The sequence below is a fragment of the Indicator indicator genome, chromosome 6 (genome assembly GCF_027791375.1).
Source record: "Indicator indicator isolate 239-I01 chromosome 6, UM_Iind_1.1, whole genome shotgun sequence".
NCBI classification, from domain to species: domain Eukaryota; kingdom Metazoa; phylum Chordata; class Aves; order Piciformes; family Indicatoridae; genus Indicator; species Indicator indicator.
Window position 1 is genome coordinate 30212321 of NC_072015.1, and position 19496 is coordinate 30231816.

At 40.8% G+C, this 19496-nt stretch overlaps 1 protein-coding gene across 1 annotated transcript in view; it reads right to left on the reverse strand.

Annotated features, from left to right (window-relative positions):
• The window catches only part of PTPRM (protein tyrosine phosphatase receptor type M), a 515441-nt gene that overhangs the window by 311096 nt on the left and 184849 nt on the right, over positions 1-19496 (reverse strand). Inside the window, exons 6-7 of the mRNA XM_054381571.1 lie at positions 15580-15754; positions 5564-5857 (exon numbers count right to left, since the gene is read on the reverse strand). Of these exons, the coding sequence (XP_054237546.1) occupies positions 5564-5857; positions 15580-15754 (469 nt within the window). The remainder of the gene's footprint in view (positions 1-5563; positions 5858-15579; positions 15755-19496) is intronic.

A 19496-nucleotide genomic window follows, 5' to 3' on the forward strand; every position in this document is an offset into this window, starting at 1 on the left:
AGGTCTTCCTTATTGCCTTTCTTAAGGATAGGAGTGGCAGAGAAGACAGAGGGGATCTTCTCAGGGCTTAATATCTAAAGGGTAGTAGGCAAGCCTGGAGGGTCCATTTGGAGATAAGGAAAAACATCTCTTGTAAGGGTGATGGAGCGCTGGAACGAGATGCCCACAGAGGTTGCAGAGTCTTCTCTGAAGAGACTGCAAACCTACACTGCAGTACTGGGCAACCTGCTCTGGGTGACCCTGCTTTAGCAAGGGGGTTGGACTAGGTGATCTCCAGAGTTCACTTCCAACCCCCACCATTCTGTGTTTCTGATTTCTTGCAGCTGCATTTGCTGCCATTTAGTGGATTTTTTTTTGTTTGGTTTTGGTTTCCCTGCTTTTCATTGACTTAGAGATCTCTCAGAGGGGAATTTTAGACTGAGGTGAAGAGGAAGAGAACTGAATTAAAAGATTTTATTTTTTTTTTTATCTGGGAAGAATTCATATTGTTTTTATTTTTCTTGACTCAAGGTCTCAAATACTACAAGGGAAGAGTGTTCTGTAAGACAACATCAGAGAAATCAGCAAAGAACACTGAGGCTTAGTAAGGCTTTTCCCTTATGAGAAAGTGGAGCTTTCAAGGGAATGATTTGTTTATCAGAAAAGCATTAGGAGAAATTATGATAGAGTAGGGATCCTTCATTTCAAATCTTCATTAAAATTGTAATGTAGTTTCCAAAAAAAACCTTGCATGAAATGAAAGTTCACTGTGGACTTCCTTTTCTAAAAACTGAGTGCAACTTCCCACTAAAGTTTATTACAGTTTCATGTTTGTAATGGTGACTTCAGAAACACCACTGCACTTCTTTTCCATGGAAACTAAGATGGTGCAATATCTGTAACCCTCCTCTTCAGGACGTCTGTAATCTGAGGGTTAGAAGAGACAACACGGCAACACAACTTTGGTTCAAACTTCTGAGACAACTGTGAAGTTCTAAGGGCAGTAGAGAAGAACCTTTATGATGGCTTCAAGTTGACATTTTCTTATGATCACAAAACTATGTGATGTTAAGACTTTGTTATATGGCTGAAAAAACCCTGAACCTCTTTCACAGGCAGATATCCAACGCATAGCAACAAGAAGGAAAAACTTCATACCCAGTGACACAAGGTTCCTTCCTTTTTTCTATAGACAAAAAAGTCAAAAGGTCCCAAGAAACCTGCAAGGACAGAGAAAGGCAGCCACCATCTCAACCTATGCAAGGTCTTAAGAAGGAACTAATCTTTCATAATAGTGGTATAGAAAAGGGAAGGGCATGGAAATAAGCAGTAAGGAACACTGAGGTTCAAGATAGGCTACGTTATGAACACTGAAGAAGGGAGAGACTAACTACAAAGTTAATAAGAAAAGAAGATGGGAGGGTAGAAAATAGTAAAGACCAACTGCAAAAATGACTGAGTATTCAGAATGACATATAAGAGGGGATGCAGACTGTCCATCTTGTAGGAAGTGGAAAGTGCTCCATGTCATGGTTCTCAAACTCTGGAACAGGCTGCTCAGGGAGGTGGTTGAATCCCTATCCCTGCAGGTGTTTGAAAGACAGAGTTGTGGTGCTGAGGGAAATAGGGAGAGATCTTATTGCTCTCTACAACTACCTGAAGGGTAGTTGTACCAAGGTGGGGGTTGGTCTCTTCTCCCAGGCAACCACCTACAGAACAAGAGGACACAGTCTCAAGCTGTGCAGGGGGAAGTTTCTGATCTCAGAAAGAAGTTCTTCACAGAAAGAGAGATTGCCCATTGGAATGGGCTGCCCTGGGAGGTGGTGGTGTCAGCATCCTTGGAAGTGTTTAAGAAAAGACTGGATGAGGCACTTAGTGCCATGGTCTAGTTGATTAGTTAGGGTTGGGTGAGTGGATTTGATGATCTTGGAGGTCTCTTCCATCCTGGTTGGTTCTGTGATCCTGTGTTCAGACTTGGTAGAGTTAGATAATGATTTTACCCAATGATCTTAAAAGTCTTTTCCAACTGATGGAATTACAACATTCTATCATTTCAGACCTTGAAATGACAAACCTTTTTTTAACTCAACCGTGGTTGAAACTTCTCTTTTTCAAACCTGAACTTCATTTTCTATGTTAAATCTAATCCAAACCTGAATGTAATTCTTTGGCTTCCCTGAACATTACATTGCAAGAGCACTTACATTTATGTACTACATTTCATGAAAAGGAAGCAAAACACTTCAGAAGGTATCTAACTGCTCCAGTGAGGGGAATGCATTTGCATTTCTTCGCATTCTAATTATAGATGCTTTTATTTACTAGAAGTTACAGCCAGGACTCTGAAATCTCATTTTGCTAAAATGGAAACATATTTCAAATGCTTTGGTGAACTACTAAGATTACTGAATGTGTAACACACTGCTTCAGGTCTCCAAGTGGTTTGCTAGACCCCAAGGGAACTGGCAAGCAACATACAATTATGGCAGTAATTAAAAAGGTGCAATGACTCTTAAAGATTCCTCTTTTATTAATTCCGTGGTATGCTTTGGAGACTGTCATTATTTTACTTCCACCCTGCTTAATTATACCATCATTAGTTTATCAGCATCCCTTTTAAGCCCTTGGGCCAGTTATTAGCATGTCACTTGCTAACAGTTAACCAATAACCACTACACCTTCAAAGCAGGATCATCTGCTACCGAAAAAAAAAGCCAATTTGTAGAGAGAGATTTAATATCATCACTCAGTTTAAATTTTTCAGTTAGCCACCATTTTCTGCTTTTAATTTCAGAAGGTTACTGTTTAGCTTAATGAAAACACCAATAATGCTGATGTATTATAAGACATCAGGTAATAAAATACTTCCAGTACACAGTAGTTTATGAGGCTGATTGCACAGTTTAATACTCAAATGGATATATAATTAAAAACACCAAAACTTGTGTGGTTTTCTTGGTCCAAAAGGTTGGATTTTTTACCCCCCAAAAAAAGGTTGCCAAGACCTGGGACAGACTGCCTAGGGAAGTGATGGAGTCACCATCCCTGGAGATGTTTAAGAAAACAAGTAGATTTGGTGCTGAGGGGCACGGTTTAGTGGTAACATGGCAGTGCTGGGTTAATGGTTGGACTCAATGATCTTAAATGTGTCTTCCAACCAAAATAATTCTGTGATTCTATGATTAAAATTATGGATTTCTCTCTAGTGGGTTTAACAGGGATGCAGTTGACATCCTGTATGGTGCAGTGTTTGGGATTTGTGACTAAACCAAGGTTGAAGACACACTGATGTTTTGAATGTTGCTTAGCAGTGCCTGCACAGCCTTAAGGCTCTATTTTTCTCATTTCATCCTTCCAGTGAATAAACTGGAGGTGGACAAGTGTCTGGAAGGGGACAAAGCTGACTTCACCTCATTGTAGGGCTATTCCAGACCATATTGTCAACCAACCAAAGATGAAGGAAAGGAGAAGAGGGTATGCTCACTGTTATGGTGTTTGTCTTCTCAAGTAAGCATTATGTATGCCAAAGTTCTTCTTCCCAGGAATAGCCTACTGATGGGAAACAGTGAACGCATTTCTCACTTGGGCTTGCTTGTGAGTGCAGCTCTTGCTTCACCTATTAAAGTGCCCTCATCTCAATCCACATGTCTTCTTCCCTTCCTTCTATTTTAAAATAGATTTGTAGAATGTTTTCTTTGAAGCTCATCTAGTCCAACCCCCTTGCATCTGCAACTAGAGTAGGTTGCTCAAGGAACCAAACAATGTAACCTGGAATGGTTCCAGGGATGGGGCTTCTACCAACTCTCAAGGTAACATGCACCAGCATTTTACTACTGTCATAAACAATTTCTTCCTCTTATCTAGTCTCAGTCTCCCTCTTTTAGTTTAAAATCATCACCCCTTGTTCTGTCCCAGCAGGCCCTGCTACAAAGTCTATCCCCAGCTTTCTAACAGGCCTCCTGTAAGTACTGAAAGGCCACAATAAGCTCTCCCAACCTTATCTCCCAATCCAATGTTACATTATTAAATCATATAAGAAGATGATCAAACTATGAGAAAAAAAAATGCTATAATTTTACAGTAACTGAAGTATTTGTGTATTGCAAATATACTGACCAGGTCTAGACAGAACCACTGGTTTAGTGGAAGGTGTCCCTGCCCATGGCAGGGGTGTTGGAACTAGATGATCTTTAAGGTCCTTTCCAGTCCAAACCATTTTATGATTCTATGATTTTGCACTGTTATGCAAGTCGTAGTGACCCAGAAACACTCCTCAGGGGAAGTAGTCTAATGAATTTTTATGTCTTACTTTTGACTAAGTTGCAGTTATCTTAGTCTAGTAAAGAACACCTTATAAATAGTAAATACTCGGTAGAGTTAGATAATGGCTGGACTCAATGATCTTAAAGGTCTTTTCTAACCAAAAAAGGTTCTACAATTTTGTGATTACTTAAACTTCACAGTAGTGCTCTTTGGCATTCTGCATTAAATACATCTTTTCAGTAATGAAAGGAGGAAAAAACCCCAACCCTAAGAGCTAATACTTGTACAAGGTTGTATCTCCAAAACCAACGCAGGGATCCTGACTGTAACTGTTTCATCCTATGCTTCACATCACACCAACCAGATTAACTTAAACACCACTTAGCCCCTACTAAGTTGCCATGTGACTTCACCAAAAATATAACTTTACCTTCATATTCAAAAGAAATACATCATTAAAAAGGACAAACAACACCAAACCAGTCTTTAAAGGATTAGGATCAATAAGCTAATACCATTCCCTCAGTCTAATTTCCTCATTTTCTATCTTCCACCAACTTCACAGCAGCAGAAAGAAGATTCAAAATATTAGGAGGGGAAATATTAATGACATGAAAATATTCCAGGTCACAGTATACTCTATTTTCTGAGTAGTTGAATCCCAAATTAATATCAGTGCCACTCTTCCTGAAAATTACTGTACAATTGCTTTGGAATAATATGTTTACTTTGTGTCTTTTTACCATCATAGGTCAGCACTATTAATTACAACATCCAAACCAGGAGCCAAGGCTGCTACACAGCATCACAAATCACACTAGCTCATTTTAATGAAAAGACATTCTCTCAGTCACTCAGGAAAGCTAAACCTCAGCTGCTAATTGAGATGTAACACTCCATCCTTTTGCTGTCACACAGGATCTCTTTCTGTTTTATCTGGGTTTGATATACCCAACACTGAAAAAAGTAGAAAAAAGAAATTCTATCCAAAGCAAACAACATTTGCACAACACACCCAAAAGAAAAATGAACTAACCTGAAACCTAAACACACACTGGCAAGAAAAGGATGTAATGAAATGGAGAGAGCTGAGGGCACACCTGAGTGAAAAAATTGTTTATCCAGCACTCTACACTGACCACTTTAAGGCATCCACAGGCACAATTTCATCTACAACCTACCCTGGCACCAATGGTTGGTTTCAAGGTCATCACAGCTAATAGCTTAAAATCATTCAGTCTTAATTCCTGCAGTTTACAAGGGAAAGAACATATATTCAACCCTAGAAAGATGCTTACAACATTTATTTTTGAGTACTCACCAGCACATTTTGTCCTTGTTTTGAGAGCTGGACCAGGAGAACCGGTTCCTCCTTCACCTGGTCTTGTAAGCAACACACTGATTTCATACTCTGTGTCAGGATCCAGGTGTCCAATCTTATAGCTTGTGGAGTCCACGGGTTGAATATCATACCAGCTCCCACTTGAAGTCCGATATTCAACCTCCCTTTGAATGATGGGTCCATCTCCATTGATGGAGTTGGCGTTCAACTGGATCCACAAGTAAGTTGCACCAACTGAGGACAGCTGAGGTGGGGCAATGGGAACTGGAGGCTCTGAAGGACAAGAAGTTGTATAAAGCAGCAATGATTACAGTGGCATTTTTTCTGTTTCTATAACATTCAAATAACCAATGGGATTGGTACTGCATTAGAGGTTAAGGCTGAATAAAAATATAGATCTGAAGAAATCATCAGAACCAATGAACTTATTTCCAATAAACTGTGATATGCAAACCCTTTTGCTTATGCACTTTGAGGTTTTAACATGAAGCTTTTTTTTTGCACCATATAACTTCAAACCAAGCATGACTAGAATTCTATTTGTCCTGGTTTGAGCTAGATTAGAACTAATTCTGGGTAGAGATTTGACTTCTCAGCTCGGTCTCTGTTTAGTGACAGCACATTCTGAAGTTCAGGGCAGGTTTCCACAGCTGCTTCTAGCAGTGAGAGCACTGATGGGGAGAGTCACTGCCAACGGCTGGGCTGCAGACAGGCTCTGGCTTAGACTTGCTCCTGTGCAGAGTAAGAGCACTGCCACATCTTGTGCCCCACCTTGGGGTGCAAGAAATTAGAGGTGTCACCTGCAGGGAGGAACGGACAGGACAGGTGACCCTAGACAAGGGATTCCATACCATAGACATCACCAGACATCACCTTCAGGATCAAGCTGAGGGGTCACTAGGGTCAAGTCTCTTCTTCAATGGCCAGTGGCCCAAGAGGACTCTGTACATTCTGTCTTTGATCCCGATTTGTGTGTTTCTGAATACAGTTCCAGAATTGACCTCCTGAATCTGATTCCCAGCTGCTGCTGCATCTAATTTGGGACCTCCACAGTGACTGCCCCCAACATCAATGGCGACAATGGTGACCTCATTGCCATCAGGGGTTAGGTTGGATATTGTTTTGTATCTATGTCTCTTATTGGATTTTTATTATTCCTGTTCCATCTGGTTGAATTTCTTTCCCAACCGAATAGTTTCTCTTCCTTCTTCCTTTTCTCTTCCTTTTGGGAAGGCAGAGGAGTTCACAGGGAACCTCTGTCACTCATCTGGTGGCCAGCCCAGCCCTTGACTCCATATGCTAGACATTACACATCAATTTTTAACTTCCAATTTAAAATATGTTCTCAGGTTTCCTCATCCAAATACATTTTTTAGTGGAAATAAATCCTAGTCAAAGTGAACCCTTTAAACTAGAATTGCTGCTGTGTTTCCTTAGTGATTCCTCCACGAAAACACAACGAATTTAATTCATATTGTCGAATCATAAAATCGTTTCAGTTGGAAAAGACCTCCAAGATAATCAGATTTAACCAGTAACCAAGCACAGCCAAATCCACCACTAAACCGTGCCCCTAAGTGCCACATCTGTACATTTTTTTTAACTATTCCAGAGATAGGGACTCCATCACTTCACTGAGCTGCCTGTTCCAGGGCTAGACAACCATTTCAGGAAGGTTTACCTAAAGCTTCTAAATTTCTCACAGACTGTACTACTCAGCCTTTACATTTCCAGACTTCTGTGTAAGCAGAATAAGTGTAGTATTTCCTCAAGTCTTATACCTTAGTTAAATAGAGAGAGTTTCTAAATGAGAGCTGGGGGAATTGTTGAATCTTCACAGTAAGTCTGGCTCTTGTTTCACACAATGGTTTATTTCCACTAACTACCACAGACCAGCAGTGCTCTCTCACAGAGCAAGTATGTGTGATGCCCTGATAGTTTGGGTTCTAAAGATTTTCAAAAGTGAGCGAAATTTTAAACCCACTTTTATTTATTACCTGTTGGACATCTCATTTTAAATTAGATTGCTGAAATGAATTGCAGACTTCATCTCTTTTTAAAGGTAAATAACAAATTCATTTTTTTTCCTATTGATTAAACAGGGAATTACTCTGCTCTTTCATGCTTCACATCTGCATAAAATTCACCATCCCATTGGTTAAATATATTCCAGCAGAATGAAATCAGGCCACTGTAATAAGGAACTGTTTGATCCAATATTCCTAACGTATCTATCAGCAAACACTGCCACCTTCTTAAGGCTACCCAGAATACGTAATGAACACTAAACATTTGCCTTCCCAAAGCTGCAAATTCAGATTCTCTTCTGCTAACCATTTCCCAACGTGTTGAGATATGGGCAGTCAAACAGAAAAGGAGATGAATTTATCTATTTCAGCATTTTCTCGAGGACTTCAAAGTCAAAGAACATAAAAGAAAGAAGCACAAGGGAGATGGGAACTCTGGAAATAAGTATTAATACATCCTGAGAAATAGCAGAATTGCTGTTTTAACAAACACATAATTATCCTGCATTACCTTTTTTCATTTACACAGAGAGTACTCAACTCTCAGAGCACTAAGTACGTTGCAGATTAGCTACGCCTCAGACAGTGTTTCTAATTAGCACTGTAAAATCGTAGTCATCGGTGCAATCTGTAACTGCTGAAATATGACATCATAAAGCACCAAACACAAGATTAAAATGCTTATGTATATCAATTTGACAGCTTCACAAAGATAATTTGTTCTCATGAAAAACTTGCTATAGCAGGCAACAATCCAAAATATCTCCTAAGAGCTCTATCTGAGAATGCTGGACAACAGCTGTCTGAACATAAGCCAGTGTGAGCCCAGGTAGCCAACAGCATCCTAGCTTGGATCAACAACAGAGTGGTCAGTAAAATCAGGGAAGTGATTGTCCCCCTGTATTCAGCACTGGTGAGGTCATACCTTGAATATTAGGTTCAGTTTTGGGGCCCTCACTGAAAGAAGGACACTTTGGTGCTGGAATGAATCCAGAGAAGGACAACAAAGATGGTGAATGGTCTAGAGAATAGGTCTGGTGAAGAGCAGCTAGGAGAAAAGGAGTCAGAGGGGAGACCTTCTTGCTCTCTCCAACTGCCTGCAAGGAGGCTGCAGTGAAGTAAGGACTGGTCTTTTCTCCCAAGGAAAATGACCATATGAGAGGTAATGGCCTCAAACTACACCAGGAGAGATTTAAATTAGATATTAGGAAAGTGGTGAATCCCAGAAACAGGCTGCTCAGGGAAGGTGGTGGAGTCTCCATCCCTGGAGGGATTTAAAAGATATGGTGCTGAGAGACACAGTTTATGGCAGTGCTGGGTTAAAGTTTGGACTCGACCTTGAAGACATTCTCCAGCGTTTAATTCCATAATAATCATTAGTGATTGGAAAAGACATAAAATTAGCTTTGTATTTCGTGGTAGATTCCAGGAGATAAACAAACATTGTTTATATTTTCAAATCACTAAGGAAAATGCTGTTATGTGACAATACATTGGCAAACTGATCTCCTGGTTAGACACATATTGAAATCCTTATTCCTGAAGCATATAAACTATGGCTTCATGGAGCACCAGCACGGCTGCAAACAGCTCTGACTCAACTCAAAATGATTTAGCATCAATTTAAATCATTAGGCTGTTTTGTGAACCAAGACATGAAATGAAACGTTTATAAAGCATCCTGAGGCATTTACTTAGCCATGCTGAAAGAACAGTTAATTACTTTCCAGTTTCAAACACTACTAAAGGGCTGTTGAAGTGCCATTCAAAATGCGGACTCAGGAGTTAGGTCACTAAGGTTAGTGGTTACACCAAGTCATTGCAAATATTACAAGCACTTGAAACAGGCAGTATTTTATTGTCTTTTGATCCCTCGGGGCATATTTTTCATTCTTTTGTGACCACAGTGCAAAAAGTTAACGTAAGCAGCATTTTTTCATCAAAGCCTGTTTATACTGCAGTTTGATACTATACTGTAGTAATGTAGTTTAATACTGACAAGTGTCATCTTACAGGGTTTGAGGTTGCATAAAATGAACATTTCATCACAAATATGATACTTGTTTTAACCAGTCATTTAATAAATATGAGAGCCAGAGTTAAGCACTGCTGTGGTTTAAGCTAGAACAGAACCAATTCCATTCAGTGATTTTACTGTTCAGGCTTTCCAGGCAGTGATGGAATCCCAGTCCCTGGAGGGATTTAAAGCCATATAGATGTGGTGCTGGGGGACATGGTTAGTGGTGAACCTGGAAGTGCTGTGTTAATGGTTGAACTTAACAATCTGAAAGGTCTCTTCCAACCATAATGATTCTATTACTCTATGTAAACAAATTTTCCAAGGAACAGAAAACCAGGATTCATGACAGATACTTTTTTTCTGGGGAAAAAAAAAAAAAGTCGTCCCTTCTTTGAAGCCCAGAGACTCCAGTGTGTTCCTACAGACAGCTTGCTAACATGGTTGAACTATCTCAAGTGCTTTGGCTGGAGGGTGTCTCAAAGCCTTCAGGCTGAGGAAAACACCAGCCTGGAATCAGTTTACCAAAATATGAACATCTGAAAGCAGGAGTTCATGACAGAAATTGTTAGGTAACCCATGAACATAAGTCCTGATAGCAGCACTGCCTGACAAAAAAAAAAAAAAAAAAAAAAAAGAGAGAGATGATGAACAGACTGATGGATCCAGCATGGAATGGAATGTCAGTTGGTAGAGAAAACAGAGAAAACAGATGTGAATTGGTTGTGTATATTTCATCTACAGATTAGATTCCAAAATGTGTTTTCAAAAACATGTAGACATGGTACTTCAGGACATGGTTTAATGGCCATGATAGTGTTAGGCTGAAGGCTGGACTCAATCTTAGAGGTATTTTCCAACCAAAAACAACACTACAATACAACTGATGACACAGACAAGCACTTGTTAATATTTTCTGAGTCCGGATCTCAGAATGATTTTGCCCTCCAGAAGAAATTCTTTTCTCTAGAGGTCTAGAAGCAGTTTGTTTCTGCTCCTGGTGTTAAATCTTCCATTTGGAAAGATGGAGACATTTAAGCTGCCAACATTACAGATGGCTACCTTGCTGTGCCCTCGCTTAAAAACCTTACAAAACTCCTTTTAACCAATTTGACACCTGGGTTTACCTTGTTTGAACTCAATAAGCAGTCTGCACTCTGCAATAATCTAATGTCTGCTCAGACAGGCTCATTCTGCTCTCCTAAATCTGATCTGTGTTGGATCTGCCCACTGTTAGGAAAATTCAACTTAGAGATCATACACAGAAGCCTAATTTACATCAGCAAATACACTTAATCAGTTCCATCCTCCTATTTTCCTTTTGCTTGATGTTTGATTACTTTTGTGTCACCTATTAGACACAAACTGCTGGTTGGTTTTTTTCTTTGTTTTTTGGGGTTTTGTTGGTTCGTTTTGTTTTGATTTGTTTGTTTGTTTGTTTGTTTCAATAAGTGGGCGATCTGACAAGGCCAATTTTGTGTCTCCCATTAGATAAAGTGGCATTTCAATCCAATTCCCTGACAAACTTAGACGAGGCTCCTGTGTAGTTTGAGCACACAAAATGACAAGGCACTTGCCTTTTCAGTCTCTCCTATCAGAGCAAACACTTGTGGAAATTGAAATCCTCCCCTTCAGTTTTGATTTAAATAGAGCAATCAATGCTTTATTTCACCACCCTCTAAGAGTCACATGAGATAACATAAAGTTCTCAACAAAAATTTAAAAAATAAAAAAAATCCTTTTTCCTTCTTCTTTAAGGCCAAACTAATTGTTCACTGACAAGCTTTTTGCTCATTAACTAGACAATATTCATGTTTACAGTTCTTTAATAAGATAACATGAGATTAATTGACAGCTCTTTAATTGCCTTAGTCCCCCTCCCCGCCCCCCCCCCCCCCCCGCCCCCTCCACTTCTCCATACAGATTAAACCTTGCTAAAGCAATATCTGCTCAGGTAAGAAAAGAAGATAAGGTACAGAAGATAAGAAGGAAAAGAAGATATAAGTAAAAAAAAAAAAAAAGAGAAAGTAAAAAAAAAAAAAGACCACTAGGCATTTTGTTCCGTATCTCCCATCAAGATTTCCTTCCTATTCCCTCAGAAAGGACATGGACCTGATGGAATGGGTCCAGAAGAGGGCCACAAAAATTATTAGGGGGCTGGAACACCACTCCGATGAGGACAGGCTGAGAGAGCTGGGGTTGTTCAACCTGGAGAAGAGATGACTCTGGGGAGACCAAATAGCAACCTTCCAGTACCTGAAGGGGGCCTACAAGGAGGATGGAGAAAGACCACTCATGGTGAGACTACCCCTGGAATACTGCATCCAGTTTTGGGCTCCGCAGGATGATCAGGGGACTCGAGCATCTCCCCTGTGAAGAGAGACTGAGATCCCTGGGGCTGTTTAGTCTGGAGAAGAGAAGACTGAGAGGGGATCTGATCAATGTCTATAAATATCTGAGGGGTGGGTGTCAGGTGGAGGGGGCCAGGCTCTTTTCAGTGGTGCACAGTAATAAGACAAGGGACAATGGATGCAAACTCGAACACAGAAGGTTTCACCTCAACATGAGGAGAAACTTCTCTACAGTGAGGGTGACAAAACACTGGAACAGGCTGCCCAGGGGGTTGTGGAGTTTCCTCCTCTGGAGACTTTCAAAACCCACCTGGATGCATTCCTGTGCAGACTACCCTAAGTGATCCTGCTTTGGCAGGGGAGTGGACCTGATGATCTCTTGAGGTCCCTTCCAACTTCTAATGTACTGTAAGTCTGTTTACAAAGGCCTGTAACAATAGGATGAGGGGCAATGGTTTCAAACTAGAGAAGAGATTGGATGTTAGGACCAAGTTCTTCACCATGAGGTCAGTGGAACACTGGAACAGGTTGTCCAGGGAGATGTTTGAGGCCCCATCCCTGGAGATATTCAAGGTAGGGCTCCAGGAAACCTGATCTAGTTGGGGATGTCCCTGCTTACTGCAGAGGAGGTTGGACTAGATGCCGTTTGAAAGTCCAGCCCAACCCCCACCATTCTATGATTCTATGATATCAGGCTTGGTTTGGAACACCTGATGCTCAAAACATTTCCATTGATTTTAAAGGTTCTGGTACTTGATCTCCAGTGCCACACAGCACCATCATTGTAGTAATAGAAGATTTAAAGAGGGTTGCATAAGAGACATATAGGAGTTTCTGTTTAGTGAAATTATGTTTACAATGAAAGGGAATGAATGTTGGAAGGAGGTGTAACCCACTCTAGCATGCAAACATCCCAAAATAAAAACAAAGGTCATGGAATCATAGAATAGTTTGTGTAGGAAAGGACCTTTAAAGAACCACGCATTCAGCAGGGATATCTGCAAATAGATCAGGTTGCTCAGAACCCCAAATAATCTGACCTGGAATGCTTACAAGGATGGGATTCTACCACCTCTCTGGGCAACCTGAGCTAGTGTTTCACCTCTCAGTGTAAAAAAAGTTCTCCTTCTTTCCAGTCTAAATCTCCCTCTTTTAGTTTAAAATCACCTCTCCTTATTCTGTCACAACAGGCCCTGCTAAAAAGATTGTCCCCATCTTTCTTATAGGCCCCTTTAAGTACTGAAAGGCCAGAAGAAGGTCTCCCTGGAATCTTCTTTTCTCTGGGCTGAACAACTCCAAAAAAACAAGCAAACAAACAAAAACCTCAAAATCAATAACAAACCACAAAACCAAACCAACCAACCAAATGAAACCACAAACAAACAAAAAAACAACCACAGAATCATAGGTATTTTGAATAAATCCCAACTCGAACACAGGATTTACTTTGTTTACAACTGAGAGTTACAAGTTCAGTAACCAGAATGGAAGAGCACATCAAGTGTGAATATCTGATTGCCTCTAACTTCCAAACTGTTACTCTCCTGTCATCCCTGCAATGTAATTCCAGGGAAATTCTTCTTAAGTCAGCTTAGTTACACCAGAGTAAACGAGAAAAGAATCAGATTCATTGTTTGCAGCAAAGAGCAGGGAGTAATTACACAACTGTTTCTACATGTAGTTGTTAAGCCATCAGTAATTCCCAAGTATACTAAAGCATTAGAAGCAATATGGGTAAATGTATTTTTTTTCTTGATTTACTGATGGTAATGGATATTAGAAAAAAGAAAGTATAAATATAGCTTCACTGAAAGACGCCCACTATCTTAGATGTTTGCTAACCAATGTTGCAGAGAAACTGATGAAAAAAAAATTAGCAAGTGCAATTTCTTAATTATAAGCCATCAATAAGAAAGGCTATTTACTAATTAGCCCCTAATGCTGCTATTTCAGCACAGTCATTTCAGGTTTTACAGCACAATGTTTAAAATAAGAGCTTTTTAGGTCAGAAGGAATGACCTGCAGGTGGTCTTGTAAAAGCTCCAGTAGAGGCAATGGGGATTACCATAATTACTTTGCCACTCTACAAGTAGTTAATGGGATTACACCCTAAGGCTATCCACTTGTTCCCAGTGCCCAGTGCAGAGAACAACCTGGGTAAGCACAAATTCTTTAATGATACGCTTTGTAATTTCATCTACCGCATGGCAAAAGGAGCACTAGTAAATTTAAACACCCTAAATTACAGAAATTGAAAAGGGAAAAAAACCCAAACATAAATTCTTCAGTTTCCTTTAACTCCTGTCACTGATGCTGCAAGACTGCTTCAAGCACACACTATTCTTCCTCATTTTCATTGGTGTTAAGCCTGAAAGATGCTTCATCATTCCCTTTGGGGCTCATAGTCCACATTTTCTTTTCTGACTTCCAAAAGTCTCCATTTTGGGATATCTTTTATTTCCTTTTTGTGCTTGGACTGAAATAACCTCATTTTTTTCCACCATGCCTTATCTCACCCAGCCTATTTCTTTCTTTCCTCATCTGTTCATTCAACCTGCTGTAGGTGACCCTGCTTCAGCAGGAGGGTTGGACTAGATGATCCGAAGAGTTTCCTTCCAACCCCCACCATTTTATGATCTGAATTTTCATACAATTTGTTCAGTCTTATCTTCTTATACTAGTTAGCTGCAACCTCCTTGGACATCTAGTCCAATCCCCCTGCTAAAGCAGGGTCACCCACAGCAGGTTGTCCAGGATCACAATGTCCAGGTGGATTTGGAATCTCTCCACAGCAGCTTGATCCAGGGCTCCAGCATCCTCACAGTAAAGAATTTTTTCATTACATTTAGATATTTTGTAGTAAATATGTATTTTTAGAACAGAATCTCCAAAAAGAAGGTAAATAGCCAGCATTAAGTTCATACCTTCAAAAAAAAAAAACAAAAAAAACCCCAAAAAAACCCCAAACACCACCAAAAAAATCTTTAAAACATCTGTAGCGATAATTGCTGCCTCATTTTTTCATCAGTGGTCATATTCAAATTCAGAGAGAGAAAGAGAGGATGCAGAACAACTTCATCCATTTTAAGCCCTCACAAGGGCTTGTTGCAACAGTGTAAGAGAGAATGGATTGAAGTTTGAGGAGGGGAGATTTAGACTGGATATTAGGAAGAAATTCAGTATAGTGAGGGTAGTGAGACACTGAAACAGGTTGCCCAGGGAGGTCATGTATAACCCCTCCTTGGAGGTGCTCAAGGCCAGGTTGGTTGCCTTGAGCAACCTGGTCTAGTGGAAGGTGTCCCTGCCCATGACAGGGGTGTTAGAACCATTCTATGATTCTATGATCTAATTCCAAAGACAGCAATTGGAGTAAATATTGAAAACAGCAATCAACAAATAACTCATTAATTAGCCCTGGCTGCTTTTCTCAATCCCTTGTTACAGCTGGACAGACTGTTAAGATTTACACAAAGAAAGTCTATTAATTGAACCTCTTATTGACTCAAACAGGCCATGGGTAACAGTCTTACTGAGTTAGCAACTGCAGGTCTTCATTCCACACACTGAGCCTGCAAATACTGCTTTTTATGGTGAAAATACCTTTGACTATGAGCTCTGCATAGTTGGAGACACCAACTCCTCCTTCCGTCCGAATCATGCAGCGATAGTTGCCAGCATCCCTCTTTGTGGCATTTACCACGCTAAAATAAGCTATAAACCGGCGGAAGTTGGGCACTTTGATGTCCTTCAAAGGTGCATCCCTTACATAAATGCCCTAGGAGAAGAAAAAAAAATATTGTTAGTCATACTCAAAATAAAAACCAAAAAAACTAAATAAACCCCCAAAACAAAACCATGCTGACAACCAATTCTGTTTCTCTGGACTTCCTCAAGAGGGAAGGTAGAAACAGAATTCTGTGTGTGACTTTACAGGTGCTTACACTGTGTGAGACTTCACTGAGACTTCAGCCATTCATCACCACTGAGTGACCACCCATTTGGAACAGCTGCTTTCAACCCTTTATAGATTAACTAATAGATTTAAGAACAGTGTAGTATTTTCTTAATTGGCTTGCTTCATACAAGTGCAACTGTTATGTAACTCTACCAAGTCTGATGCTAAACCCTGTCCCTCAGCATCACATCTCTGCATCTTTTAAATACCTTCAGGGATGGGGATTCAGCCACCACACTGGGGAGCCTGTTCCAGTGTTTGAGAACCTTTTCAGTGAAGAAGTTTCTTATAATGTCCAAACTAAACCTCCCCTGGTGCAACTTGAGGCCATTTCCTCTCATCCTATCAGTTTTACTAAAGAGACCAACCCCCACCTGGCTCCAACCTCCTTTCAGGCAGTTGCAGAAAGTGAGGTCTCCCCTCAGCCTCCTTCTCTCTTTTTTACAGCTATTTTTTTAAGGGACTATGAAGACCAGAATACTCAGTATCCACTTTCTCTTTCTGTACACATCTGTTACTTGGCACACACATTTTGGACAGAAAAGTCACTGGATAGTTCTACAGCAGCACATACACATGGGTCTATCAGCAGCTTGGGTGGAAGACACTAGGAGGATATTTACCATGCAAACAATCACCAAGGCTGAAGCTGTGTTGACCTCTCGCTTCCTATACATGAGGAATGACCCATCAGTAATAAATATTCTGGGTCATGTTGGAGAGGGCTCTGAGCAGCCTAATCTAATTGAAGATGTCTGTGATGACCGCAGGGGGGTTGGGCTAGATGAACTTTATAGGTCCTTTCCAACCCAAACCAACTATGGATCCTATGATACTGGGAACTGGGCAGTTTCTGCTTCAGTGCAGTGTCTCAGCCTCAACATATTGCACCCATGGCACATGACAAATGAGCCATGTAACCAGCCAAAGAGCACAAAGCCCTAACGTGCATGTCCCATGCTACTGACCTGCTCCCTCATAATCCAGAGCATGGCTGAAGGAGACAGAGGAGGGCAGAGATATGTCGTGTTCTCTAACACCAAGATGAAGACAGAGAGACTTGGCTTGTAAATTCTTGTCAGAACTTGTGTTTCACCTGACCGTGAATTGAGATATGTGCACCATGAACACTCAAAAGTCTTCAGAAAACACATAAGCCTTGAATTATTAGAGCTAGTTGAAAAAAAACCCAAAGCACAAAAAAATCTACTGACAACATTTACACAAACGAGTAAACAAGAAAGACATACTTTTCACAGAAATATATTTCAAACTGAAGGCTACAACCATTATCAAAATATCAAGAGAAAGTGGAGAACCCTAACCAGAGCCTCCCAGAAGACTAACTTTTCAGAAAGGCATAGCTGGAATAACAAAATCATGGAATATATCTGTTTGGAAGAGACCTTGAAGATCATCCAGTCCAACCTTTGACTCAGGACTAAAGGGTCAACACTAAACCATGTCCATAAGCACAAGGTCCACACTCGGCTTGAATACCCTCAGGGATGGTGACTCCACCACTGCACTGGGCAGACAATTCCAATGTTTTATAACCCTCTCTGTGAAGAAATATTTCATAATATCCAGCCTAAACCTCTCCTAGTGCAGCTTGAAACCCTTTCCTATGTTCCTGTTGCTTGTCATCAAGAAGAGGCTGCCACCTCCTTGTTCTAACCTCCCTTCAGGTAGTTGTAGAGAGCCATGAGGTCTTCCCTCAGCCTCCTCTTCTCCAGACTGAACAACCCCAGCTCTTTCAGACACTCCTCTTAGGCCACATGCTCCAGGCTCCTCACCAGCCTCAGTGCCCTTCTCTGGACACATGCCAGCACCTTGATGTCCTTCCTACAGTGAGGTGTCCAAAACTGAACACAATACTTAAGGTACGACCTCACCAGTGTTGAGTACAGGGGGAGGATCACCTCCCTGTTCCTGCTGGCCAGATAATATCTATTTTTAGAAGATTTTCCTGACACTGGTTATCATAGTAGGTTTTCCTGACTTCAGGACTTGGAAGCAGGGCAAGGGTTCTGCACTGCTGAACTTCTATAATCTATCAACAGAAATGGTGCAGTCTGTTTTTCTGCCCTTGAATTTGTAGCTAGTTCAGCACAATTTAAGACTCATCTGAGAATTAGTGACCTCATTTTATGCCCTTTAGTTGCCACTACATTGAAAGTGCTCTTAAAATGCCAGTTATGAGCAGAGAGTTTCCAAAACCAGCCGCGTGAAACTAAAATAATCCATAAATCACAAAACCAAGGGAAAGTTAATCATGCCATTAATGCCCAAACCCCAGCATCATTTACGCTAATACTCATTCTCATGCACAGTAACAGAGTTATTTCCTCTTCAGAACTAAACAAGGGTGAGGTACACCTTATTTAAAAGAAAAAAGATATACTTGTAAGATCTCCAAAGAACAATCTACTATCATGTCTAAAAAATTACTCTTAAATTATCACTTGAGCATTACTTCAGGTAATTGCCAGCTCCTTAAAATCCTTACAATTCAGAGTTGCTGCTAAACTGGCTTCTTTGACAGCAGTTACCAAGATTAAAAATTGGAAATAAATATTTCCAATTGCTGTTGACAACTCCCATTTTTACTGGTTTTGTCACTGTAGGATCCTTCAAGCAGGAAGCATTGCAGAATGCAGAAATGGTTGCAGAAAGTAGGAATGGCTGCAGAAAGCAGGGATGGTTGCAGAAAGCAGGAAGAGCTGGTGTCAAGGGTTAGGGCTCGGCTGGTGAGCAGGCAAGTGCCAGAGGCATCCCTCTGCCTTCCCAAAGGAAAGAAGGGAGAGAGGCTGCTGGGGTAGGAAAGAAGCTAAACCAGCTGGGATTGAAATAAGAACAATTCAGTGAAATAGAGACAAAGAGATATAAAACAATATCCAGCCTAACTCCTAACATGACCATTGCCACCATTGATGTTGGGGGCAGGCACTGTGGAGGTCCCAAATTAGATGCAGCAGCAGCTGGGAATCAGATTCAGGAGGTCAGTTCTGGAACTGGATTCAGAAACACAAAAATCAGGGTCAAAGACAGAATGCACAGTGTCCTCTTGGGCCACTGGCCATTGAAGAAGAGGCTTGACCCTAGTGACCCCTCAGCTTGATCCTGAAGGTGATGTCTATGGTATGGAATCCCTTGTCTAGGGTCACCTGTCCTACCCATTCCTCCACACAGGTGCCACCTCTAATTTCTTGCACCCCAAGGTGGGGCACAAGATGTGGCAATGCCCTTGGTCTGTGTGAAGGCAAGTCTAAGCCAGAGCCTTTCTGCCACCCAACCCCAGACCAGGACGTCAGGGTAGCTATGGATTCAGAGAATGCAAATTTCCTAAAAGCAACATTATTTTTTACCTAAGACCATAACTGATCAATCCTGATTGCCAGAGCTGCTGACCAGTTACAACTCACATGGTTTTAGAGTATGTTTCTGCAGCTTTCAGACTCTTTTGGGACTGCTCATGGTTGAACAACAGGCTTACATTCCATTCACCCATGGTAGTTTCCCTTTTTCCTTGTCACAACATCAGGAAACTTTACACAGGCTG